Source organism: Scyliorhinus torazame, chromosome 4, assembly GCF_047496885.1.
Source record: "Scyliorhinus torazame isolate Kashiwa2021f chromosome 4, sScyTor2.1, whole genome shotgun sequence".
NCBI lineage: Eukaryota > Metazoa > Chordata > Chondrichthyes > Carcharhiniformes > Scyliorhinidae > Scyliorhinus > Scyliorhinus torazame.
The window spans coordinates 359,722,187-359,750,088 of record NC_092710.1 but is presented as its reverse complement, the minus strand read 5'-3'; the positions used below and the strand labels follow the sequence as shown (position 1 = coordinate 359,750,088).

General features: G+C 58.6%; 1 protein-coding gene across 3 annotated transcripts in view; it reads left to right on the top strand.

The window, feature by feature from the left end:
• Positions 1-27,902, top strand: part of LOC140411218 (tau-tubulin kinase 1-like) — a 399,055-nt gene that overhangs the window by 121,994 nt on the left and 249,159 nt on the right. For all 3 annotated transcript variants that reach the window (XM_072500324.1, XM_072500323.1, XM_072500325.1), the window contains one exon: positions 1,244-1,398. In XM_072500324.1, the coding sequence (XP_072356425.1) occupies positions 1,244-1,398 (155 nt within the window). The remainder of the gene's footprint in view (positions 1-1,243; positions 1,399-27,902) is intronic.

Here is a 27,902-nt window from a genome sequence, read left to right as displayed (position 1 = left end):
GTTACTGAGTGACAGTGTGAGGGAGCTGGATTAACATAAGTAGAGATACAGTCAGTAACACAGGGTGCTGGCGGAGAGGGGTTACTGAGTGACAGTGTGAGGGAGCTGGATTAACATCAGTAGAGATACAGTCAGTAACACAGGGTGCTGGTGGAGAGGGGTTACTGAGTGACGGTGTGAGGGAGCTGGATTAACATCAGTAGAGATACAGTCAGTAACAGGGTGCTGGGGGAGAGAGGTTACTGAGTGACAGTGTGAGGGAGCTGGATTAACATCAGTAGAGACACAGTCAGTAACACAGGGTGCTGGGGGAGAGGGGTTACTGAGTGACAGTGTGAGGGAGCTGGATTAACATCAGTAGAGATACAGTCAGTAACACAGGGTGCTGGGGGAGAGGGGTTACTGAGTGACAGTGCGAAGGAGCTGGGGGAGAGGGTTTACTGAGTGACAGTGCGAAGGAGCTGGGGGAGAGGGGTTACTGAGTGACAGTGTGAGGGAGCTGGATTAACATCAGTAGAGATACAGTCAGTAACACAGGGTGCTGGGGGGGAGGGGTTACTGAGTGACAGTGTGAGGGAGCTGGATTAACATCAGTAGAGATACAGTCAGTAACACAGGGTGCTGGGGGGGAGGGGTTACTGAGTGACAGTGTGAGGGAGCTGGATTAACATCAGTAGAGATACAGTCAGTAACACAGGGTGCTGGGGGAGAGGGGTTACTGAGTGACAGTGTGAGGGAGCTGGATTAACATCAGTAGAGATACAGTCAGTAACACAGGGTGCTGGTGGAGAGGGGTTACTGAGTGACAGTGTGAGGGAGCTGGATTAACATCAGTAGAGATACAGTCAGTAACACAGGGTGCTGGGGGAGGGGGGTTACTGAGTGACAGTGTGAGGGAGCTGGATTAACATCAGTCGAGATAAAGTCAGTAACACAGGGTGCTGGGGGAGAGGGGTTACTGAGTGACAGTGTGAGTGAGCTGGATTAACATCAGTAGAGATACAGTCAGTAACACAGGGTGCTGGGGGAGGGGGGTTACTGAGTGACAGTGTGAGGGAGCTGGATTAACATCAGTAGAGATACAGTCAGTAACACAGGGTGCTGGGGGAGAGGGGTTACTGAGTGACAGTGTGAAGGAGCTGGATTAACATCAGTAGAGATACAGTCAGTAACCAGGTTACTATGTTACGCTGTTGACTGGATCATTTGGGATACCTGGTAATGTCTCTCTCTGTTGATGCAGACACAGTGTGTGCTGGATGATGAGTTGAGTCGAGGTCCATGCCCCAGCTCCCCTGTGCCGGAACGCCAGCCCTCACTGAGGTTTCGACGGGTCAACAGTCCCGAGTCAGACAGGCTGTCAACTGCAGATGCCCGGGGCGATGGTCTCGAGAAACGGTGAGGGTTTGACCACTGTATTGGTGGGAGGTCTGCCTGGGGAAGGGTCATCAAGAATGGAGTGTCTGGCACCATTATCCCAGTGTTGTCAAATCACAGGTGGAGAGAGTTAATGGAACAGGAAGATTCAAAAGATTGTGACTGTGTACAATACACTCTCCAACTCTCTTCCCATAGCCCTGTATCAATCCCACTGCCCCACTCTCTCCCCATAGCCCTGTATCAATCCCACTGCCCCACTCTCTCCCCATAGCCCTGTATGAATCCCACTGCCCCACTCTCTCCCCATAGCCCTGTATCAATCCCACTGCCCCACTCTCTCCCCATAGCCCTGTATCCATCCCACTGCCCCGCGCTCTCCCCATAGCCCTGTATCAATCCCACTGCCCCACTCTCTCTCCCCATAGCCCTGTATCAATCCCACTGCCCTGCTCTCTCCCCATAGCCCTGTATCAATCCCACTGCCCCACTCCCTCCCCATAGCCCTGTATCAATCCCACTGCCCCACTCCCTCCCCATAGCCCTGTATCGATCCCACTGCCCCACCCTCTCCCCATAGCCCTGTATCAATCCCACTGCCCCACTCTCTCCCCATAGCCCTGTATCAATCCCACTGCCCTGCTCTCTCCCCATAACCCTGTATCAATCCCACGGCCCCACTCTCTCCCCATAGCCCTGTATCAATCCCACTGCCCCGCGCTCTCCCCATAGCCCTGTATCGATCCCACTGCCCCGCTGTCTCCCCATAGCCCTGTATCAATCCCACTGACCCGCTCTCTCCCATAGCCCTGTATCAATCCCACTGCCCTACACTCTCCCCATAAGCCCTGTATCAATCCCACTGCCTCGCTCTCTCCCATAGCCCTGTATCAATCCCACTGCCCCACTCTCTCCCCGTAGTCCTGTATCAATCCCACTGCCTCGCTCTCTCTCCATCGCCCTGTATCAATCCCACTGCCTCGGTCTCTCCCCATAGCCCTGTATCAATCCCACTGCCTCGCTCTCTCCCCGTAGCCCTGTATCAATCCCACTGCCCCGCTCTCTCCCCATAGCCCTGTATCAATCCCACTGCCCCGCTCTCTCCCCATAGCCCTGTAGCAATCCCACTGCCCCACTCTCTCTCCCCATAACACTGTATCAATCCCACTGCGCTGCTCTCTCCCCATAGCCCTGTATCAATCCCACTGCCCCGCTCTCACCCCAAGCCCTGTATCAATCCCACTGTCCCACTCTCTCCCCATAGCCCTGTATCAATCCCACTGCCCTGCTCTCTCCCCATAACCCTGTATCAATCCCACTGCCACACTCTCTCCCCACAGCCCTGTATCAATCCCATTGCCCCACTCTCTCCCCATAGCCCTGTACCAATCCCACTGCCACACTCTCTCCCCATAGCCCTGTATCAATCCCACTGCCCCACTCTCTCCCCATAGCCCTGTATCAATCCCACTGCCCCGCTCTCTCCCCATAACCCTGTATCAATCCCACGGCCCCACTCTCTCCCCATAGCCCTGTATCGATCCCACTGCCCCGCTCTCTCCCCATAGCCCTGTATCAATCCCACTGCCCCACTCTCTCCCCATAGCCCTGTATCAATCCCACTGCCACACTCTCTCCCCATAGCCCTGTATCAGTCCCACTGCCCCACTCTCTCTCCCCATAGCCCTGTATCAATCCCACTGCCCCACTCTCTCTCCCCATAGCCCTGTATCAATCCCACAGCCCCGCTCTCTCCCCATAGCCCTGTATCAATCCCACTGCCTCGCTCTCTCCCCATAGCCCTGTATCAATCCCACTGCCCCGCTCTCTCCCCATAGCCCATATCAATCCCACTGCCTCGCTCTCTCTCCATAGACCTGTATCAATCCCACTGCCCCACACTCTCCCCATAGCCCTGTATCAATCCCACTGCCCCACCCTCTCTCTCCATAACCCTGTATCAATCCCACTGCCCCGCTCTCTCCCCATAGCCCTGTATCAATCCCACTGCCCCGCTCACTCCCCATAGCCCTGTATCAATCCCACTGCCCCGCTCTCTCCCCATAGCCCTGTATCAATCCCACTGCCCCACTCTCTCTCCCCATAACCCTGTATCAATCCCACTGCCCCGCTCTCTCCCCATAGCCCTGTATCAATCCCACTGCCCCGCTCTCTCCCCATAGCCCTGTATCAATCCCACTGCCCCGCTCTCTCCCCATAGCCCTGTATCAATCCCACAGCCTCGCTCTCTCCCCATAGCCCTGTATCAATCCCACTGCCTCGCTCTCTCCCCATCGCCCTGTATCAATCCCACTGCCCCGCTCTCTCCCCATAGCCCTGTATCAATACCACTGCCCCACTCTCTCTCCCCATAACCCTGTATCAATCCCACTGCCTCACTCTCTCCCCATAGCCCTGTATCAATCCCACTGCCTCGCTCTCTCCCCATAGCCCTGTATCAATACCACTGCCCCACTCTATCTCCCCATAACCCTGTATCAATCCCACTGCCTCACTCTCTCCCCATAGCCCTGTATCAATCCCACTGCCCCACTCTCTCTCCCCATAGCCCTGTATCAATCCCACTGCCTCGCTCTCTCCCCATAGCCCTGTATCAATCCAACTGCCTCGCTCTCTCCCCATAGCCCTGTATCAGTCCCACTGCCCCGCTCTCTCCCCACAGCCCTGTATCAATCCCACTGCCCCACTCTCTCTCCCCATAACCCTGTATCAATCCCACTGCCCCGCTCTGTCCCCATAGCCCTGTATCAATCCCACTGCCCCACTCTCTCTCCCCATAACCCTGTATCAATCCCACTGCCCCGCTCTCTCCCCATAGCCCTGTATCAATCCCACTGCCCCGCTCACTCCCTATAGCCCTGTATCAATTCAACTGCCCTGCTCTCTCCCCATAGCCCTGTATCAATCCCACTGCCCCACTCTCTCTCCCCATAACCCTGTATCAATCCCACTGCCCCGCTCTCTCTCCATAGCCCTGTATCAATCCCACTGCCCCACTCTCTCTCCCCATAACCCTGTATCAATCCCACTGCACTGCTCTCTCCCCATAGCCCTGTATCAATCCCACTGCCCCACTCTCTCTCCCCATAACCCTGTATCAATCCCACTGCCCCGCTCTCTCCCCATAACCCTGCACCAATCCCAGGGCCCCACTCTCTCCCCATAGCCCTGTATCAATCCCACTGCCCTGCTCTCTCCCCATAGCCCTGTATCAATCCCACTGCCCCGCTCTCTCCCCATAACCCTGTATCAATCCCACTGCCCCGCTCTCTCCCCATAGCCCTGTATCAATCCCACTGCCCCGCTCTCTCCCCATAGCCCTGTATCAATCCCACTGCCACACTCTCTCCCCACAGCCCTGTTTCAATCCCATTGCCCCACTCTCTCCCCATAGCCCTGTATCAATCCCACTGCCACACTCTCTCCCCATAGCCCTGTATCAATCCCACTGCCCCACTCTCTCCCCATAGCCCTGTATCAATCCCACTGCCCCGCTCTCTCCCCATAACCCTGTATCAACCCCACGGCCCCACTCTCTCCCTATAGCCCTGTATTGATCCCACTGCCCCGCTCTCTCCCCATAGCCCTGTATCAATCCCACTGCCCTGCTCTCTCCCCATAACCCTGTATCAATCACACTGCCCCGCGCTCTCCCCATAGCCCTGTATCAATCCCACTGCCCTGCTCTCTCCCCATAACCCTGTATCCATCCCACTGCCCCGCGCTCTCCCCATAGCCCTGTATCGATCCCACTGCCCCACTCTCTCCCCAGAGCCCTGTATGAATCCCACTGCCCCACTCTCTCCCCATAGCCCTGTATCAATCCCACTGCCCTGCTCTCTCCCCATAACCCTGTATCAATCCCACGGCCCCACTCTCTCCCCATAGCCCTGTATCAATCCCACTGCCCCGCGCTCTCCCCATAGCCCTGTATCGATCCCACTGCCCCGCTCTCTCCCCATAGCCCTGTATCAATCCCACTGACCCACTCTCTCCCATAGCCCTGTATCAATCCCACTGCCCCACTCTCTCCCCATAGCCCTGTATCAATCCCACTGCCCCGCTCTCTCCCCATAGCCCTGTATCAATCCCACTGCCTCGCTCTCTCCCATAGCCCTGTATCAATCCCACTGCCCACACTCTCCCCGTAGCCCTGTATCAATCCCACTGCCTCGCTCTCTCCCATAGCCCTGTATCAATCCCACTGCCCCACTCTCTCCCCATGGCCCTGTATCAATCCCACTGCCTCGCTCTCTCCCATAGCCCTGTATCAATCCCACTGCCCCACTCTCTCCCCATAGCCCTGTATCAATCCCACTGCCCCACTCTCTCCCCATAGCCCTGTATCAATCCTACTGCCCCACTCTCTCCCCATAGCCCTGTATCAATCCCACTTCCCCGCTCTCTCCCCATAGCCCTGTATCAATCCCACTGCCCCGCTCTCTTCCCATAGCCCTGTATCAACCCCACTGCCCCGCTCTCTCCCCATAGCCCTGTATCAATCCCACTGCCCCACTCTCTCCCCATTGCCCTGTATCAATCCCACTGCCCCACTCTCTCCCATAGCCCTGTATCAATCCCACTGCCTCACTCTCTCTCCATCGCCCTGTATCAATCCCAGTGCCCCGCTCTCTCCCCATAGCCCTGTATCAATCCCACTGCCCCACACTCTCCCCATAGCCGTGTACCGTGTATCAATCCCACTGCCCCGCTCTCTCCCCGTAGTCCTGTATCAATCCCACTACCCCACTCTCTCCCCATAGCCCTGTATCAATCCCACTGCCCACTCTCTCCCCGTAGTCCTGTATCAATCCCACTGCCTCGCTCTCTCTCCATCGCCCTGTATCAATCCCACTGCCTCGCTCTCTCCCCATAGCCCTGTATCAATCCCACTGCCTCGCTCTCTACCCGTAGTCCTGTATCAATCCCACTGCCCCACTCTCTCCCCATAGCCCTGTATCAATCCCACTGCCCCGCTCTCTCCCCGTAGTCCTGTATCAATCCCACTGCCCCACTCTCTCTCCATAGCCCTGTATCAATCCCACTGCCCCACTCACTCCCCATAGCCCTGTATCAATCCCACTGCCCCGCTCTCTCCCCATAGCCCTGTATCAATCCCACTGCCCCACTCTCTCTCCCCATAACCCTGTATCAATCCCACTGCCCCGCTCTCTCCCCATAGCCCTGTATCAATCCCACTGCCCCGCTCACTCCCCATAGCCCTATATCAATCCAACTGCCCCGCTCTCTCCCCATAGCCCTGTATCAATCCCACTGCCCCACTCTCTCTCCCCATAACCCTGTATCAATCCCACTGCCCCGCTCTCTCTCCATAGCCCTGTATCAATCCCACTGCCCCACTCTCTCTCCCCATAACCCTGTATCAATCCCACTGCACTGCTCTCTCCCCATAGCCCTGTATCAATCCCACTGCCCCACTCTCTCTCCCCATAACCCTGTATCAATCCCACTGCCCCGCTCTCTCCCCATAACCCTGCATCAATCCCAGGGCCCCACTCTCTCCCCATAGCCCTGTATCAATCCCACTGCCCTGCTCTCTCCCCATAGCCCTGTATCAATCCCACTGCCCCACTCTCTCCCCATAGCCCTGTATCAATCCCACTTCCCCGCTCTCTCCCCATAGCCCTGTATCAATCCCACTGCCCCACTCTCTTCCCATAGCCCTGTATCAATCCCACTGCCCCGCTCTCTCCCCATAGCCCTGTATCAATCCCACTGCCCCACTCTCTCCCCATTGCCCTGTATCAATCCCACTGCCCCGCTCTCTCCCCGTAGTCCTGTATCAATCCCACTGCCTCGCTCTCTCTCCATCGCCCTGTATCAATCCCACTGCCTCGCTCTCTCCCCATAGCCCTGTATCAATCCCACTGCCTCGCTCTCTCCCCATAGCCCTGTATCAATCCCACTGCCTCGCTCTCTCCCCATAGCCCTGTATCAATCCCACTGCCTCGCTCTCTCCCCATAGCCCTGTATCAATCCCACTGCCTCGCTCTCTCCCCATAGCCCTGTATCAATCCCACTTCCCCGCTCTCTCCCCATAGCCCTGTATCAATCCCACTGCCCCACTCTCTTCCCATAGCCCTGTATCAATCCCACTGCCCCGCTCTCTCCCCATAGCCCTGTATCAATCCCACTGCCCCACTCTCTCCCCATTGCCCTGTATCAATCCCACTGCCCCGCTCTCTCCCCGTAGTCCTGTATCAATCCCACTGCCTCGCTCTCTCTCCATCGCCCTGTATCAATCCCACTGCCTCGCTCTCTCCCCATAGCCCTGTATCAATCCCACTGCCTCGCTCTCTCCCCATAGCCCTGTATCAATCCCACTGCCTCGCTCTCTCCCCATAGCCCTGTATCAATCCCACTGCCTCGCTCTCTCCCCATAGCCCTGTATCAATCCCACTGCCTCGCTCTCTCCCCATAGCCCTGTATCAATCCCACTGCCCCGCTCTCTCCCCATAGCCCTGTATCAATCCCACTGCCTCACTCTCTCTCCATCGCCCTGTATCAATCCCACTGCCCCGCTCTCTCCCCATAGCCCTGTATCAATCCCACTACCCCACACTCTCCGCATAGCCGTGTACCGTGTATCAATCCCACTGCCCCGCTCTCTCCCCGTAGTCCTGTATCAATCCCACTACCCCACTCTCTCCCCATAGCCCTGTATCAATCCCACTGCCCACTCTCTCCCCGTAGTCCTGTATCAATCCCACTGCCTCGCTCTCTCTCCATCGCCCTGTATCAATCCCACTGCCTCGGTCTCTCCCCATAGCCCTGTATCAATCCCACTGCCTCGCTCTCTCCCCGTAGCCCTGTATCAATCCCACTGCCCCGCTCTCTCCCCATAGCCCTGTATCAATCCCACTGCCCCGCTCTCTCCCCATAGCCCTGTAGCAATCCCACTGCCCCACTCTCTCTCCCCATAACACTGTATCAATCCCACTGCGCTGCTCTCTCCCCATAGCCCTGTATCAATCCCACTGCCCCGCTCTCACCCCAAGCCCTGTATCAATCCCACTGTCCCACTCTCTCCCCATAGCCCTGTATCAATCCCACTGCCCTGCTCTCTCCCCATAACCCTGTATCAATCCCACTGCCACACTCTCTCCCCACAGCCCTGTATCAATCCCATTGCCCCACTCTCTCCCCATAGCCCTGTACCAATCCCACTGCCACACTCTCTCCCCATAGCCCTGTATCAATCCCACTGCCCCACTCTCTCCCCATAGCCCTGTATCAATCCCACTGCCCCGCTCTCTCCCCATAACCCTGTATCAATCCCACGGCCCCACTCTCTCCCCATAGCCCTGTATCGATCCCACTGCCCCGCTCTCTCCCCATAGCCCTGTATCAATCCCACTGCCCCACTCTCTCCCCATAGCCCTGTATCAATCCCACTGCCACACTCTCTCCCCATAGCCCTGTATCAGTCCCACTGCCCCACTCTCTCTCCCCATAGCCCTGTATCAATCCCACTGCCCCACTCTCTCTCCCCATAGCCCTGTATCAATCCCACAGCCCCGCTCTCTCCCCATAGCCCTGTATCAATCCCACTGCCTCGCTCTCTCCCCATAGCCCTGTATCAATCCCACTGCCCCGCTCTCTCCCCATAGCCCATATCAATCCCACTGCCTCGCTCTCTCTCCATAGACCTGTATCAATCCCACTGCCCCACACTCTCCCCATAGCCCTGTATCAATCCCACTGCCCCACCCTCTCTCTCCATAACCCTGTATCAATCCCACTGCCCCGCTCTCTCCCCATAGCCCTGTATCAATCCCACTGCCCCGCTCACTCCCCATAGCCCTGTATCAATCCCACTGCCCCGCTCTCTCCCCATAGCCCTGTATCAATCCCACTGCCCCACTCTCTCTCCCCATAACCCTGTATCAATCCCACTGCCCCGCTCTCTCCCCATAGCCCTGTATCAATCCCACTGCCCCGCTCTCTCCCCATAGCCCTGTATCAATCCCACTGCCCCGCTCTCTCCCCATAGCCCTGTATCAATCCCACAGCCTCGCTCTCTCCCCATAGCCCTGTATCAATCCCACTGCCTCGCTCTCTCCCCATCGCCCTGTATCAATCCCACTGCCCCGCTCTCTCCCCATAGCCCTGTATCAATACCACTGCCCCACTCTCTCTCCCCATAACCCTGTATCAATCCCACTGCCTCACTCTCTCCCCATAGCCCTGTATCAATCCCACTGCCTCGCTCTCTCCCCATAGCCCTGTATCAATACCACTGCCCCACTCTATCTCCCCATAACCCTGTATCAATCCCACTGCCTCACTCTCTCCCCATAGCCCTGTATCAATCCCACTGCCCCACTCTCTCTCCCCATAGCCCTGTATCAATCCCACTGCCTCGCTCTCTCCCCATAGCCCTGTATCAATCCAACTGCCTCGCTCTCTCCCCATAGCCCTGTATCAGTCCCACTGCCCCGCTCTCTCCCCACAGCCCTGTATCAATCCCACTGCCCCACTCTCTCTCCCCATAACCCTGTATCAATCCCACTGCCCCGCTCTGTCCCCATAGCCCTGTATCAATCCCACTGCCCCACTCTCTCTCCCCATAACCCTGTATCAATCCCACTGCCCCGCTCTCTCCCCATAGCCCTGTATCAATCCCACTGCCCCGCTCACTCCCTATAGCCCTGTATCAATTCAACTGCCCTGCTCTCTCCCCATAGCCCTGTATCAATCCCACTGCCCCACTCTCTCTCCCCATAACCCTGTATCAATCCCACTGCCCCGCTCTCTCTCCATAGCCCTGTATCAATCCCACTGCCCCACTCTCTCTCCCCATAACCCTGTATCAATCCCACTGCACTGCTCTCTCCCCATAGCCCTGTATCAATCCCACTGCCCCACTCTCTCTCCCCATAACCCTGTATCAATCCCACTGCCCCGCTCTCTCCCCATAACCCTGCACCAATCCCAGGGCCCCACTCTCTCCCCATAGCCCTGTATCAATCCCACTGCCCTGCTCTCTCCCCATAGCCCTGTATCAATCCCACTGCCCCGCTCTCTCCCCATAACCCTGTATCAATCCCACTGCCCCGCTCTCTCCCCATAGCCCTGTATCAATCCCACTGCCCCGCTCTCTCCCCATAGCCCTGTATCAATCCCACTGCCACACTCTCTCCCCACAGCCCTGTTTCAATCCCATTGCCCCACTCTCTCCCCATAGCCCTGTATCAATCCCACTGCCACACTCTCTCCCCATAGCCCTGTATCAATCCCACTGCCCCACTCTCTCCCCATAGCCCTGTATCAATCCCACTGCCCCGCTCTCTCCCCATAACCCTGTATCAACCCCACGGCCCCACTCTCTCCCTATAGCCCTGTATTGATCCCACTGCCCCGCTCTCTCCCCATAGCCCTGTATCAATCCCACTGCCCTGCTCTCTCCCCATAACCCTGTATCAATCACACTGCCCCGCGCTCTCCCCATAGCCCTGTATCAATCCCACTGCCCTGCTCTCTCCCCATAACCCTGTATCCATCCCACTGCCCCGCGCTCTCCCCATAGCCCTGTATCGATCCCACTGCCCCACTCTCTCCCCAGAGCCCTGTATGAATCCCACTGCCCCACTCTCTCCCCATAGCCCTGTATCAATCCCACTGCCCTGCTCTCTCCCCATAACCCTGTATCAATCCCACGGCCCCACTCTCTCCCCATAGCCCTGTATCAATCCCACTGCCCCGCGCTCTCCCCATAGCCCTGTATCGATCCCACTGCCCCGCTCTCTCCCCATAGCCCTGTATCAATCCCACTGACCCACTCTCTCCCATAGCCCTGTATCAATCCCACTGCCCCACTCTCTCCCCATAGCCCTGTATCAATCCCACTGCCCCGCTCTCTCCCCATAGCCCTGTATCAATCCCACTGCCTCGCTCTCTCCCATAGCCCTGTATCAATCCCACTGCCCACACTCTCCCCGTAGCCCTGTATCAATCCCACTGCCTCGCTCTCTCCCATAGCCCTGTATCAATCCCACTGCCCCACTCTCTCCCCATGGCCCTGTATCAATCCCACTGCCTCGCTCTCTCCCATAGCCCTGTATCAATCCCACTGCCCCACTCTCTCCCCATAGCCCTGTATCAATCCCACTGCCCCACTCTCTCCCCATAGCCCTGTATCAATCCTACTGCCCCACTCTCTCCCCATAGCCCTGTATCAATCCCACTTCCCCGCTCTCTCCCCATAGCCCTGTATCAATCCCACTGCCCCGCTCTCTTCCCATAGCCCTGTATCAACCCCACTGCCCCGCTCTCTCCCCATAGCCCTGTATCAATCCCACTGCCCCACTCTCTCCCCATTGCCCTGTATCAATCCCACTGCCCCACTCTCTCCCATAGCCCTGTATCAATCCCACTGCCTCACTCTCTCTCCATCGCCCTGTATCAATCCCAGTGCCCCGCTCTCTCCCCATAGCCCTGTATCAATCCCACTGCCCCACACTCTCCCCATAGCCGTGTACCGTGTATCAATCCCACTGCCCCGCTCTCTCCCCGTAGTCCTGTATCAATCCCACTACCCCACTCTCTCCCCATAGCCCTGTATCAATCCCACTGCCCACTCTCTCCCCGTAGTCCTGTATCAATCCCACTGCCTCGCTCTCTCTCCATCGCCCTGTATCAATCCCACTGCCTCGCTCTCTCCCCATAGCCCTGTATCAATCCCACTGCCTCGCTCTCTACCCGTAGTCCTGTATCAATCCCACTGCCCCACTCTCTCCCCATAGCCCTGTATCAATCCCACTGCCCCGCTCTCTCCCCGTAGTCCTGTATCAATCCCACTGCCCCACTCTCTCTCCATAGCCCTGTATCAATCCCACTGCCCCACTCACTCCCCATAGCCCTGTATCAATCCCACTGCCCCGCTCTCTCCCCGTAGTCCTGTATCAATCCCACTGCCCCGCTCTCACTCCATCGCCCTGTATCAATCCCACTGCCTCGCTCTCTCCCCATAGCCCTGTATCAATCCCACTGCCTCGCTCTCTCCCCATAGCCCTGTATCAATCCCACCGCCTCGCTCTCTCCCCATAGCCCTGTATCATTCCCACCGCCTCGCTCTCTCCCCATAGCCCTGTATCAATCCCACTGCCTCCCTCTCTCCCCATAGCCCTATATCAATCCCACTGCCCCGCTCTCTCCCCATAGCCCTGTATCAATCCCACTGCCTCGCTCTCTCCCCATAGCCCTGTATCAGTCCCATTGCCCCGCTCTCTCCCCGTAGCCCTGTATCAATCCCACTGCCTCACTCTCTCTCCATCGCTCTGTATCAATCCCACTGCCCCGCTCTCTCCCCATAGCCCTGTATCAATCCCACTGACACACTCTCTCCCCATAGCCCTGTATCAATCCCACTGTCCCGCTCTCTCCCCATAGCCCTGTATCAATCACCGAACTAATCTCACTGCCCCACTCTCTCCCAATCGCCCAGTATCAATTCCACTGCCCCACTCTCTCCCCATAGCCCTGTATCAATCCCACTGCCCCGCTCTCTCCCCATAGCCCTGTATCAATCCCACTGACCCACGCTCTCCCCATAGTCCTGTATCAATCCCACTGCCCCGCTCTCTCCTCTTAGCCCTGTATCAATCCCACTGCACCGCTCTCTCCCCATAGCCCTGTATCAATCCCACTGCCCCGCTCTCTCCCCATAGCCTTGTATCAATCCCACTGCCCCGTTCTCTCTCCATAGCACTGTATCAATCCCACTGCCCCTCTCTCTCCCATAGCCCTGTATCAATCCCACCACCTCACTCTCTCCCATAGCCCTGTATCAATCCCACTGCCCCACTCTCTCTCCATAGTCCTGTATCAATCCCACTGCCCCACTCTCTCCCATAGCCCTGTATCAATCCCACTGCCCCACTCTCTCTCCATAGCCCTGTATCAATCCCACTGCCCCACTCTCTCCCATAGCCCTGTATCCATCCCACTGCCCCACTCTCTCCCCATAGCCCTGTATCAATTCCACTGCCTCGCTCTCTCCCCATAGCCCTGTATCAATCCCACTGCCCCACTCTCTCCCATAGCCCTGTATCCATCCCACTGCCCCACTCTCTCCCCATAGCCCTGTATCAATTCCACTGCCTCGCTCTCTCCCCATAGCCCTGTATCAATCCCACTGCCTCGCACTCTCCCCATAGCCCTGTATCAATCCCACTGCCTCGCTCTCTCCCCATAGCCCTGTATCATTCCCACCGCCTCGCTCTCTCCCCATAGCCCTGTATCAATCCCACTGCCTCCCTCTCTCCCCATAGCCCTGTATCAATCCCACTGCCCCGCTCTCTCCCCATAGCCCTGTATCAATCCCACTGCGTCGCTCTCTCCCCATAGCCCTGTATCAATCCCACTTCCTCGCTCTCTCCCCATAGCCCTGTATCAATCCCACTGCCTCGCTCTCTCCCCATAGCCCTGTATCAATCCCACTGCCCCACTCTCTCCCCATAGCCCTGTATCAATCCCACTGCCCTGCTCTCTCCCCATAGCCCTGTATCAATCCCACTGCCTCGCTCTCTCCCCATAGCCCTGTATCAATCCCACTGCCTCGCTCTCTCCCCATAGCCCTGTATCAATCCCACTGCCTCGCTCTCTCCCCATAGCCCTGTATCATTCCCACCGCCTCGCTCTCTCCCCATAGCCCTGTATCAATCCCACTGCCCCGCTCTCTCCCCATGGCCCTGTATCAATCCCACTGCCTCGCTCTCTCCCCATAGCCCTGTATCATTCCCACCGCCTCGCTCTCTCCCCATAGCCCTGTATCAATCCCACTGCCTCGCTCTCTCCCCATAGCCCTGTATCATTCGCACCGCCTCGCTCTCTCCCCATAGCCCTGTATCAATCCCACTGCCCCGCTCTCTCCCCATAGCCCTGTATCAATCCCACTCCCCCACTCTCTCCCCATAGCCCTGTATCAATCCCACTGCCCTGCTCTCTCCCCATAGCCCTGTATCAATCCCACTGCCTCGCTCTCTCCCCATAGCCCTGTATCAATCCCACTGCCTCGCTCTCTCCCCATAGCCCTGTATCAATCCCACTGCCTCGCTCTCTCCGCATAGCCCTGTATCATTCCCACCGCCTCGCTCTCTCCCCATAGCCCTGTATCAATCCCACTGCCCCGCTCTCTCCCCATAGCCCTGTATCAATCCCACTGCTCCACTCTCTCCCCATAGCCCTGTATCAATCCCACTTCCTCGCTCTCTCCCCATAGCCCTGTATCAATCCCACTGCCCCACTCTCTCCCCATAGCCCTGTATCAATCCCACTGCCCTGCTCTCTCCCCATAGCCCTGTATCAATCCCACTGCCTCGTTCTCTCCCTATAGCCCTGTATCAATCCCACTGCCCGCTCACTCCCCATAGCCCTATATCAATCCCACTGACCCGCTCTCTCCCCATAGCCCTGTATCAATCCCACTGCCCCTCTCTCTCTCCCCATAGCCCTGTATCAATCCCACTGCCTCGCTCTCTCACCATAGCACTGTATCAATCCCACTGCCTCGCTCTCTCCCCATAGCCCTGTATCAATCCCACTGCCCCTCTCTCTCTCCCCATAGCCCTGTGTCAATCCCACTGCCTCGCTCTCTCACCATAGCCCTGTATCAATCCCACTGCCCCCTCTCTCCCCATAGCCCTGTATCACTCCCACTGCCCCGCTCACTCCCCATAGCCCTGTATCAATCCCACTGCCTCGCTCTCCCCATAGCCCTGTATCAATCCCACTGCCTCGCTCTCTCCCCATAGCCCTGTATCAATCCCACTGCCCCACTCTCTCCCCATAGCCCTGTATCAATCCCACTGCCCCGCTCACTCCCCATAGCCCTGTATCAATCCCACTGCCTCGCTCTCTCCCCATAGCCCTGTATCAATCCCACTGCCCCACTCACTCCCCATAGCCCTGTATCAATCCCACTGCCCCACTCTCTCCCCATAGTCCTGTATCAGTCCCACTGCCACACTCTCTCCCCATAGCCCTGTATCAATCCCACTGCCCCACTCACTCCCCATAGCCCTGTATCAATCCCACTGCCCCGCTCTCTCCCCATAGCCCTGTATCAATCCCACTGCCTCGCTCTCTCCCCATAGTCCTGTATCAGTCCCACTGCCACACTCTCTCCCCATAGCCCTGTATCAATCCCACTGCCTCGCTCTCTCCCCATAGCCCTGTATCAATCCCACTGACCCGCTCTCTCCCCATAGCTCTGTATCAATCCCACTGCCTCGCTCTCTCCCCATAGCCCTGTATCAATCCCACTGCCCTACTCTCACCCCATAGCCCTGTATCAATCCCACTGCCCCGCTCTCTCCCCATAGCCCTGTATCAATCCCACTGCCCCACTCTCTCCCCACAGCCCTGTATCAATCCCACTGCCTCGCTCTCTCCCCATAGCCCTGTATCAATCCCACTGACCCGCTCTCTCCCCATAGCCCTGTATCAATCCCACTTCCCCGCTCTCTCCCCATAGCCCTGTATCAATCCCACTGCTCCACTCTCTCCCCATAGCCCTGTATCAATCCCACTGCCCCACTCTCTACCCATAGTCCTGTATCAATCCCACTGCCTCGCTCTCTCCCCATAGCCCTGTATCAATCCCACTGACCCGCTCTCTCCCCATAGCCCTGTAACAATCCCACTTCCCCGCTCTCTCCCCATAGCACTGTATCAATCCCACTCCCCCGCTCTCTCCCCATAGCCCTGTATCAATCCCACTGCTCCACTCTCTCCCCATAGCCCTGTATCAATCCCACTTCCTCGCTCTCTCCCCATAGCCCTGTATCAATCCCACTGCCTCGCTCTCTCCCCATAGCCCTGTATCAATCCCACTGCCCCACTCTCTCCCCATAGCCCTGTATCAATCCCACTGCCCTGCTCTCTCCCCATAGCCCTGTATCAATCCCACTTCCTCGCTCTCTCCCCATAGCCCTGTATCAATCCCACTGACCCGCTCTCTCCCCATAGCCCTGTAACAATCCCACTGCCCCGCTCTCTCCCCATAGCACTGTATCAATCCCACTGCCCCACTCTCTCCCCATAGCCCTGTATCAATCCCACTGCCTCGCTCTCTCCCCATAGCCCTGTATCAATCCCACTGCCCTGCTCTCTCCCCATAGCCCTGTATCAATCCCACTGCCTCGCTCTCTCCCCATAGCCCTGTATCAATCCCACTGACCCGCTCTCTCCCCATAGCCCTGTAACAATCCCACTGCCCCGCTCTCTCCCCATAGCACTGTATCAATCCCACTCCCCCGCTCTCTCCCCATAGCCCTGTATCAATCCCACTGCTCCACTCTCTCCCCATAGCCCTGTATCAATCCCACTTCCTCGCTCTCTCCCCATAGCCCTGTATCAATCCCACTGCCTCGCTCTCTCCCCATAGCCCTGTATCAATCCCACTGCCCCACTCTCTCCCCATAGCCCTGTAACAATCCCACTGCCTCGCTCACTCCCCATAGCCCTGTATCAATCCCACTGCCCCACTCTCTCCCCATAGCCCAGTATCAATCCCACTGCCCTGCTCTCTCCCCATAGCCCTGTATCAATCCCACTGCCTCGCTCTCTCCCCATAGCCCTGTATCAATCCCACTGCCTCGCTCTCTCCCCATAGCCCTGTATCAATCCCACTGCCTCGCTCTCTCCCCATAGCCCTGTATCATTCCCACCGCCTCACTCTCTCCCCATAGCCCTGTATCAATCCCACTGCCCCAGTCTCTCCCCATAGCCCTGTATCAATCCCACTGCCTCCCTCTCTCCCCATTGCCCTGTATCAATCCCACTGCCCCGCTCTCTCCCCATAGCCCTGTATCAATCCCACTGCTCCACTCTCTCCCCATAGCCCTGTATCAGTCCCACTTCCTCGCTCTCTCCCCATAGCCCTGTTTCAATCCCACTGCCCTGCTCTCTCCCCATAGCCCTGTATCAATCCCACTGCCTCGCTCTCTCCCCATAGCCCTGTATCAATCCCACTGCCCCTCTCTCTCTCCCCATAGCCCTGTATCAATCCCACTGCCTCGCTCCCTCACCATAGCCCTGTATCAATCCCACTGCCTCGCTCTCTCCCCATAGCCCTGTATCAATCCCACTGCCTCGCTCTCTCCCCATAGCCCTGTATCAATCCCACTGCCCCACTCTCTCCCCATAGCCCTGTATCAATCCCACTGCCTCGCTCTCTCCCCATAGCCCTGTATCAATCCCACTGACCCGCTCTCTCCCCATAGCTCTGTATCAATCCCACTGCCTCGCTCTCTCCCCATAGCCCTGTATCAATCCCACTGCCCCGCTCTCTCCCCATAGCCCTGTATCAATCCCACTGCCCCGCTCTCTCCCCATAGCCCTGTATCAATCCCACTGCTCCACTCTCTCCCCATAGCCCTGTATCAATCCCACTGCCCCACTCTCTCCCCATAGCCCTGTATCAATCCCACTGCCCCGCTCTCTCCCCATAGCCCTGTATCAATCCCACTGACCCGCTCTCTCCCCATAGCCCTGTATCAATCCCACTGCCCCGCTCTCACCCCATAGCCCTGTATCAATCCCACTGCCCCACTCTCTCCCCATAGCCCTGTATCAATCCCACTGACCCGCTCTCTCCCCATAGCCCTGTATCAATCCCACTGCCCCGCTCTCTCCCCATAGCCCTGTATCAATCCCACTGCTCCACTCTCTCCCCATAGCCCTGTATCAATCCCACTGCCCCACTCTCTCCCCATAGCCCTGTATCAATCCCACTGCCTCGCTCTCTCCCCATAGCCCTGTATCAATCACACTGACCCGCTCTCTCCCCATAGCCCTGTATCAATCCCACTGCCCCGCTCTCTAACCATAGGCCTGTATCAATCCCACTGCTCCACTCTCTCCCCATAGCCCTGTATCAATCCCACTGCCCCGCTCTCTCCCCATGGCCGTGTATCAATCCCACTGCCCCACTCTCTCCCCATAGCCCTGTATCAATCCCACTGCCCCGCTCTCTCCCCATAGCCCTGTATCAATCCCACTGCCCCACTCTCTCCCCATAGCCCTGTATCAATCCCACTGCCCCGCTCTCTCCCCATAGCCCTGTATCAGTCCCACTGCCCCACTCTCTCCCCATAGCCCAGTATCAGTCCCACTGCCCCGCTCTCTCCCCATAGCCCTGTATCAATCCCACTGCCCCGCTCTCTCCCCATAGCCCCGTATCAATCCCACTGCCCCACTCTCTCTCCCCATAGCCCTGTATCAATCCCACTGCCCCACTCTCTCCCCATAGCCCTGTATCAATCCCACTGCCCCGCTCTCTCCCCATAACCCTGTATCAATCCCACTGCCCCACTCTCTCCCCATAGCCCTGTATCAATCCCACTGCCCCACTCTCTCCCCATAGCCCTGTATCAATCCCACTGCCCCGCTCTCTCCCCATAACCCTGTATCAATCCCACTGCCCCACTCTCTCCCCATAGCCCTGTATCAATCCCACTGCCCCACTCTCTCCCCATAGCCCTGTATCAATCCCACTGACCCGCTCTCTCCCCATAGCCCTGTATCAATCCCACTGCCCCGCTCTCTCCCCATAGCCCTGTATCAATCCCACTGCCCCGCTCTCTCCCCATAGCCCTGTATCAATCCCACTGACCCGCTCTCTCCCCATAGCCCTGTATCAATCCCACTGCCCCGCTCTCTCCCCATAGCCCTGTATCAATCCCACTGCTCCACTCTCTCCCCATAGCCCTGTATCAATCCCACAGTCCCGCTCTCTCCCCATAGCCCTGTATCAGTCCCACTGCCCTACTCTCTCCCCATAGCCCAGTATCAGTCCCACTGCCCCGCTCTCTCCCCATAGCCCTGTATCAATCCCACTGCCCCACTCTCTCCCCATAGCCCTGTATCAATCCCACTGCCCCACTCTCTCTCCCCATAGCCCTGTATCAATCCCACTGCCCCACTCTCTCCCCATAGCCCTGTATCAATCCCACTGCCCCGCTCTCTCCCCATAACCCTGTATCAATCACACTGCCCCACTCTCTCCCCATAGCCCTGTATCAATCCCACTGCCCCGCTCTCTCCCCATAACCGTATATCAATCCCACTGCCCCAATCTCTCCCCACAGCCCTGTATCAATCCCACTGCCCCACTCTCTCCCCATAGCCCTGTATCAATCCCACTGCCCCGCTCTCTCCCCATAGCCCTGTATCAATCCCACTGCCCCACTCTCTCCCCATAACCGTATATCAATCCCACTGCCCCACTCTCTCCCCACAGCCCTGTATCAATCCCACTGCCCCACTCTCTCCCCATAGCCCTGTATCAATCCCACTGCCCCGCTCTCTCCCCATAGCTCTGTATCAATCCCACTGCCCCGCTCACTCCCCATAGCCCTGTATCAATCCCACTGCCTCGCTCTCTCCCCATAGCCCTGTATCAATCCCACTGCCCCGCTCTCTCCCCATAGCTCTGTATCAATCCCACTGCCCCGCTCACTCCCCATAGCCCTGTATCTATCCCACTGCCTCGCTCTCTCCCCATAGCCCTGTATCAATCCCACTGCCCCACTCTCTCCCCATAGCCCTGTATCAATCCCACTGCCTCACTCTCTCCCCATAGCCCTATATCAATCCCACTGCCCTGCTCTCTCCCCATAGCCCTATATCAATCCCACTGCCCTGCTCTCTCCCCATAGCCCTATATCAATCCCACTGTCCCGCTCTCTCCCCATAGCCCTGTATCAATCCCACTGCCCCACTCTCTCCCCATAGCACTGTATCAATCCCACTGCCCCACTCTCTCCCCATAGCCCTGTATTAATCCCACTGACCCGCTCTCTCCCCATAGCCCTGTATCAATCCCACTGCCTCACTCTCTCCCCATAGCCCTGTATCAATCCCACTGCCTCACTCTCTCCCCTGAGCCCTGTATCAATCCCACTGCCCCACTCTCTCCCCATAGCACTGTATCAATCCCACTGCCCCACTCTCTCCCCATAGCCCTGTATCAATCCCACTGACCCGCTCTCTCCCCATAGCCCTGTATCAATCCCACTGCCCCACTCTCTCCCCATAGCCCTGTATCAATCCCACTGCCCCGCTCTCTCCCCATAGCCCTGTATCAATCCCACTGACCCGCTCTCTCCCCATAGCCCTGTATCAATCCCACTGCCCCACTCTCTCTCCCCATAGCCCTGTATCAATCCCACTGCCCCACTCTCTCCCCATAGCCCTGTATCAATCCCACTGCCCCACTCTCTCCCCATAGCCCTGTATCAATCCCACTGCCCCACTCTCTCCCCATAGCCCTGTATCAATCCCACTGCCCCGCTCTCTCCCCATAGCCCTGTATCAATCCCACTGACCCGCTCTCTCCCCATAGCCCTGTATCAATCCCACTGCCCCACTCTCTCTCCCCATAGCCCTGTATCAATCCCACTGCCCCACTCTCTCCCCATAGCCCTGTATCAATCCCACTGCCCCACTCTCTCCCCATAGCCCTGTATCAATCCCACTGCCCCACTCTCTCCCCATAGCCCTGTATCAATCCCACTGCCCCGCTCTCTCCCCATAGCCCTGTATCAATCCCACTGACCCGCTCTCTCCCCATAGCCCTGTATCAATCCCACTGCCCCACTCTCTCCCCATAGCCCTGTATCAATCCCACTGCCCCACTCTCTCCCCATAGCCCTGTATCAATCCCACTGCCCCACTCTCTCCCCATAGCCCTGTATCAATCCCACTGCCCCACTCTCTCCCCATAGCCCTGTATCAATCCCACTGCCCCACTCTCTCCCCATAGCCCTGTATCAATCCCACTGCCACACCCTCCCCATAGCCCTGTATCAATCCCACTGCCCCACTCTCTCCCCATAGCCCTGTATCAATCCCACTGCCTCGCTCTCTCCCCATAGCCCTGTAGCAATCCCACTGCCCCGCTCTCTCCCCATAGCCCTGTATCAATCCCACTGCCACACCCTCCCCATAGCCCTGTATCAATCCCACTGCCACACCCTCCCCACAGCCCTGTATCAATCCCACTGTCCCGCTCTCTCCCCATAGCCCTGTAGCAATCCCACTGCCCCACTCTCTCCCCATAGCCCTGTATCAATCCCACTGCCACACCCTCCCCATAGCCCTGTATCAATCCCACTGCCACACCCTCCCCACAGCCCTGTATCAATCCCACTGTCCCGCTCTCTCCCCATAGCCCTGTATCAATCCCACTGCCCCACTCTCACCCCATAGCCCTGTATCAATCCCACTGCCCCGCTCTCTCCCCATAGCCCTGTATCAATCCCACTGCCACACCCTCCCCATAGCCCTGTATCAATCCCAAACTAATCCCACTGCCCACTTTCTCCATAGCGCTGTACATTCAGCATGCTAAGTTGGTGTGCGTGCTGTGTACCCGCAGGCTGAGGCGTTAACTGTATTACAACAGTGAGAATGTTGTCCATAGTTTTCTGATGTTTCAAGTTTAAAACTCCGTGAAGGTGAATTGCGGTCACAGTTCATGTTGAATAATGGAGATGGCCTGGGACCACTGGTTCCGTTTGTTTTAAAAGTTTTTTAATTCAACACATGTTCAACATTTTCACAATTATAAAACAACGCCCCCCCCTCCCCCCCCCCCCCTCCCGTAGTAGTCACGGTAACCAACTCCCGACAGTGCAAATGAAGAAACCCCAACAATTGTCCATCCCCCTCCTCACCCCCCTCACCTCTAACCTCGCCTCCTCCAGGATCAGAAACACCAGCAGCTCCCCCCTTCCCCTTCCTCCCCCCCTTCCCCTTCCTCCCCCCCTTCCTCCCCCCCTTCCCCTTCCTCCCCCCCCTTCCTCCCCCCCTCCCCTTCCTCCCCCCCTCCCCTTCCTCCCCCCCTTCCCCTTCCTCCCCCCCTTCCCCTTCCTCCCCCCCCTTCCCCTTCCTCCCCCCCCTTCCTCCCCCCTTCCCCTTCCTCCCCCCCTTCCTCCCCCCCTCCCCTTCCTCCCCCCCTCCCCTTCCTCCCCACCTTCCCCTTCCTCCCCCCCTTCCCCTTCCTCCCCCCCTTCCTCCCCCCCCTTCCCCTTCCTCCCCCCCTTCCTCCCCCCTCCCCTTCCTCCCCCCCTCCCCTTCCTCCCCCCCTCCCCTTCCTCCCCCCCTCCCCCTCCTCACCCCCCTCATCTCTAACCTCGCCTTCTCCAGGATCAGAAACACCAGCAGCTCCCCCCCTTCCCCTTCCTCCCCCCCCTTCCTCCCCCCCTTCCTCCCCCCTTCCCCTTCCTCCCCCCCCTTCCCCTTCCTTCCCCCCCTTCCCCTTCCTCCCCCCCTTCCTCCCCCCCTCCCCTTCCTCCCCCCCTTCCTCCCCCCCCTTCCCCTTCCTCCCCCCCCCTTCCCCTTCCTCCCCCCCCCTTCCCCTTCCTCCCCCCCCCTTCCTCCCCCCCTCCCCTTCCTGCCCCCCTCCCCTTCCTCCCCCCCCTCCCCTTCCTCCCCCCCTCCCCTTCCTCCCCCCCTCCCCCTCCTCACCCCCCTCATCTCTAACCTCGCCTTCTCCAGGATCAGAAACACCAGCAGCTCCCCCCCTTCCCCTTCCTCCCCCCCTTCCCCTTCCTCCCCCCCCTTCCCCTTCCTCCCCCCCCTTCCTACCCCCCCTTCCCCTTCCTTCCCCCCTTCCTCCTCCCCTCCCCTTCCTCCCCCCTCCCCTTCCTCCCCCCCTCCCCTTCCTCCCCCCCTCCCCTTCCTCCCCCCCTCCCCCTCCTCACCCCCCTCATCTCTAACCTCGCCTTCTCCAGGATCAGAAACACCAGCAGCTCCCCCCCTTCCCCGCCACACCGAGGCACAGGATGGAGAAGCTGATCCCCTCCCCAACAAGACCCGCCTGCGAGCGATCAGCGCGGCGAAGGCTCAAACATCTGCCCTCGCTCACGCCTGCGAGTGATCAGCGAGGCGAAGGCTCAAACATCTGCCGTTGCTCACGCCTGCGAGCGATCAGCGAGGCGTAGGCTGAAACATCTGCCCTCGCTCCTGCCTGCGAGCGATCAGCGAGGCGAGGCTCAAACATCTGCCCTCGCTCACGCCTGCGAGCGATCAGCGAGGCGAAGGCTCAAACATCTGCCCTCGCTCATGCCTGCGAGTGATCAGCGAGGCGAAGGCTCAAACATCTGCCCCCGCTCACGCCTGCGAGCGATCAGCGAGGCGAAGGCTGAAACATCTGCCCTCGCTCATGCCTGCGAGTGATCAGCGAGGCGAAGGCTCAAACATCTGCCCCCGCTCACGCCTGCGAGCGATCAGCGAGGCGAAGGCTCAAACATCTGCCCTCGCTCACGCCTGCGAGCGATCAGCGAGGCAAAGGCTCAAACATCTGCCCTCGCTCATGCCTGCGAGCGATCAGCGAGGCGAAGGCTCAAACATCTGCCCTCGCTCACGCCTGCGACTGATCAGCGAGGCGAAGGCTCAAACATCTGCCCTCCTGCCTGCGAGCGATCAGCGAGGCGAAGGCTCAAACATCTGCCCCCGCTCACGCCTGCGAGCGATCAGCGATGCGAAGGCTCAAACATCTGCCCTCGCTCCTGCCTGCGAGTGATCAGCGAGGCGAAGGCTCAAACATCTGCCCCCGCTCACGCCTGCGAGCGATCAGCGAGGCGAAGGCTCAAACATCTGCCCCCGCTCCTGCCTGCGAGCGATCAGCGAGGCGAAGGCTCAAACATCTGCCCCCGCTCCTGCCTGCGACTGATCAGCGAGGCGAAGGCTCAAACATCTGCTCCTGCCTGCGAGCGATCAGCGAGGCGAAGGCTCAAACATCTGCCCCCGCTCCTGCCTGCGACTGATCAGCGAGGCGAAGGCTCAAACATCTGCCCTCGCTCACGCCTGCGAGTGATCAGCGAGGCGAAGGCTCAAACATCTGCTCACGCCTGCGAGCGATCAGCGAGACGAAGGCTCAAACATCTGCCCTCGCTCCTGCCTGCGAGCGATCAGCGAGGCCAAGGCTCAAACATCTGCCCCCGCTCCTGCCTGCGACTGATCAGCGAGGCGAAGGCTCAAACATCTGCCCCCGCTCCTGCCTGCGAGCGATCAGCGAGGCGAAGGCTCAAACATCTGCCCCCGCTCACGCCTGCGAGTGATCAGCGAGGCGAAGGCTCAAACATCTGCCCTCGGTCATGCTTGCGAGCGATCAGCGAGGCGAAGGCTCAAACATCTGCTCCTGCCTGCGAGCGATCAGCGAGGCGAGGCTCAAACATCTGCCCTCGCTCACGCCTGCGAGCGATCAGCGAGGCGAAGGCTCAAACATCTGCCCTCGCTCATGCCTGCGAGTGATCAGCGAGGCGAAGGCTCAAACATCTGCCCCCGCTCACGCCTGCGAGCGATCAGCGAGGCGAAGGCTGAAACATCTGCCCTCGCTCATGCCTGCGAGTGATCAGCGAGGCGAAGGCTCAAACATCTGCCCCCGCTCACGCCTGCGAGCGATCAGCGAGGCGAAGGCTCAAACATCTGCCCTCGCTCACGCCTGCGAGCGATCAGCGAGGCAAAGGCTCAAACATCTGCCCTCGCTCATGCCTGCGAGCGATCAGCGAGGCGAAGGCTCAAACATCTGCCCTCGCTCACGCCTGCGACTGATCAGCGAGGCGAAGGCTCAAACATCTGCCCTCCTGCCTGCGAGCGATCAGCGAGGCGAAGGCTCAAACATCTGCCCCCGCTCACGCCTGCGAGCGATCAGCGATGCGAAGGCTCAAACATCTGCCCTCGCTCCTGCCTGCGAGTGATCAGCGAGGCGAAGGCTCAAACATCTGCCCCCGCTCACGCCTGCGAGCGATCAGCGAGGCGAAGGCTCAAACATCTGCCCCCGCTCCTGCCTGCGAGCGATCAGCGAGGCGAAGGCTCAAACATCTGCCCCCGCTCCTGCCTGCGACTGATCAGCGAGGCGAAGGCTCAAACATCTGCTCCTGCCTGCGAGCGATCAGCGAGGCGAAGGCTCAAACATCTGCCCCCGCTCCTGCCTGCGACTGATCAGCGAGGCGAAGGCTCAAACATCTGCCCTCGCTCACGCCTGCGAGTGATCAGCGAGGCGAAGGCTCAAACATCTGCTCACGCCTGCGAGCGATCAGCGAGACGAAGGCTCAAACATCTGCCCTCGCTCCTGCCTGCGAGCGATCAGCGAGGCCAAGGCTCAAACATCTGCCCCCGCTCCTGCCTGCGACTGATCAGCGAGGCGAAGGCTCAAACATCTGCCCCCGCTCCTGCCTGCGAGCGATCAGCGAGGCGAAGGCTCAAACATCTGCCCCCGCTCACGCCTGCGAGTGATCAGCGAGGCGAAGGCTCAAACATCTGCCCTCGGTCATGCTTGCGAGCGATCAGCGAGGCGAAGGCTCAAACATCTGCTCCTGCCTGCGAGCGATCAGCGAGGCGAAGGCTCAAACATCTGCCCCCGCTCCTGCCTGCGAGCGATCAGCGAGGCGAAGGCTCAAACATCTGCCCCCGCTCCTGCCTGCGACTGATCAGCGAGGCGAAGGCTCAAACATCTGCCCTCGCTCCTGCCTGCGAGCGATCAGCGAGGTGAAGGCTCAAACATCTGCCCTCGCTCCTGCCTGCGAGTGATCAGCGAGGCGAAGGCTCAAACATCTGCCCTCGCTCACGCCTGCGAGTGATCAGCGAGGCGAAGGCTCAAACATCTGCCCCCGCTCACGCCTGCGAGCGATCAGCGAGACGAAGGCTCAAACATCTGCCCTCACTCCTGCCAACGAGCGATCAGCGAGGCCAAGGCTCAAACATCTGCCCTTGGTCACGCCTGCGAGTGATCAGCGAGGCGAATGCTCAAACATCTGCCCCCGCTCCTGCCTGCGAGTGATCAGCGAGGCGAAGGCTCAAACATCTGCCCCCACTCACGCCTGCGAACGATCAGCGAGGCCAAGGCTCAAACATCTGCCGTCGCTCATGCCTGCGAGCGATCAGCGAGGCGAAGGCTCAAACATCTGCCGTCGCTCATGCCTGCGAGCGATCAACGAGGCCAAGGCTTAAACATCTGCCGTCGCTCACGCCTGCGAGCGATCAGCGAGGCCAAGGCTCAAACATCTGCCCTCGCTCACGCCTGCGAGCGATCAGCGAGGCCAAGGCTCAAACATCTGCCGTCGCTCATGCCTGCGAGCGATCAGCGAGGCCAAGGCTCAAACATCTGCTGTCGCTCACGCCTGCGAGCGATCAGCGAGGCCAAGGCTCAAACATCTGCCGTCGCTCATGCCTGCGAGTGATCAGCGAGGCGAAGGCTCAAACATCTGCCCTCGCTCACGCCTGCGAGTGAACAGCGAGGCGATGGCTCAAACATCTGCCCTCGCTCCTGCCTGCGAGTGATCAGCGAGGCGAAGGCTCAAACATCTGCCCTCGCTCACGCCTGCGAGTGATCAGCGAGGCGAAGGCTCAAACATCTGCTCACGCCTGCGAGCGATCAGCGAGGCGAAGGCTCAAACATCTGCCCTCGCTCCTGCCTGCGAGCGATCAGCGAGGCGAAGGCTCAAACATCTGCCCTCGCTCCTGCCTGCGAGTGATCAGCGAGACGAAGGCTCAAACATCTGCCCTCGGTCACGCCTGCGAGTGATCAGCGAGGCGAAGGATCAAAGGCGAAGGCAGATTATCCCACCTCAGCAAATCCGCCTGCATCCCCCCCCACCCCCCAAGCTAGTGAAATTAAACTTCCCAAGCCCTGTCCAGTCCCGGGCCACCTGCACCCCCAAATATCTCAAGTGGTTTGCTGCCAAGCGAAATTGCAACCTCCTCCCTCCCCAGCTCCAATCCCAGGTGGGGAGACCATAAAATACTCGCTTATACCCTGAAACTGTCCTGAATCTCTGGGACAGCTCCATTATGCTCCCCAACAACAGCGAGGGTACCGGACTATCACCCTCGCCGCTGCCTCCCTCTGGAGCCGGCCGGCCTGCATACACCCCATACCTCAGGGGCTGGTTTAGCACAGGGCTAAGGAGCTGGCTTTTAAAGCAGACCAAGGCAGGCCAGCAGCATGGTTCAATTCCCGTACCGGCCTCCCCGAACAGACGCCGGAATGTGGTGACTAGGGGCTTTTCACAGTAATATAACAGCAGGTCGTCGGCATAAATATATCAATCTTTATTGTCACAAGTAGGCTTACATTGACACTGCAATGAAGTTACTGTGAAAAGCACTGTGCTCCCCCCTCACCTCACTCTCCCCTTCCACAATCCCGAGCTCTTCAGCGCAATGGCCAAGGGCTCTATAGCCAATGCAAACACAAGGGGGGACATGGAACATCCCTGCCTTGTATCCCGATGTAGTGTGACATTCCCTGAATTCATGCTGTTCACGCGCACACTCGCCATCGGTTCCTTCCACAGCAGCCGTACCCACGCCACAAACTTTGGCCCAATCCCAAATCTGTCCAGCACCGCCATGAAATACCCGCACTCTACCTGATCAAACGCCTTCTACCCCTCCAGTGCCACCACCTGCTCCGTCTCCCTTCTCCGCCGGAGAAAGCACCACATTCCGCAATGTCCTCACGTTCGAGAACG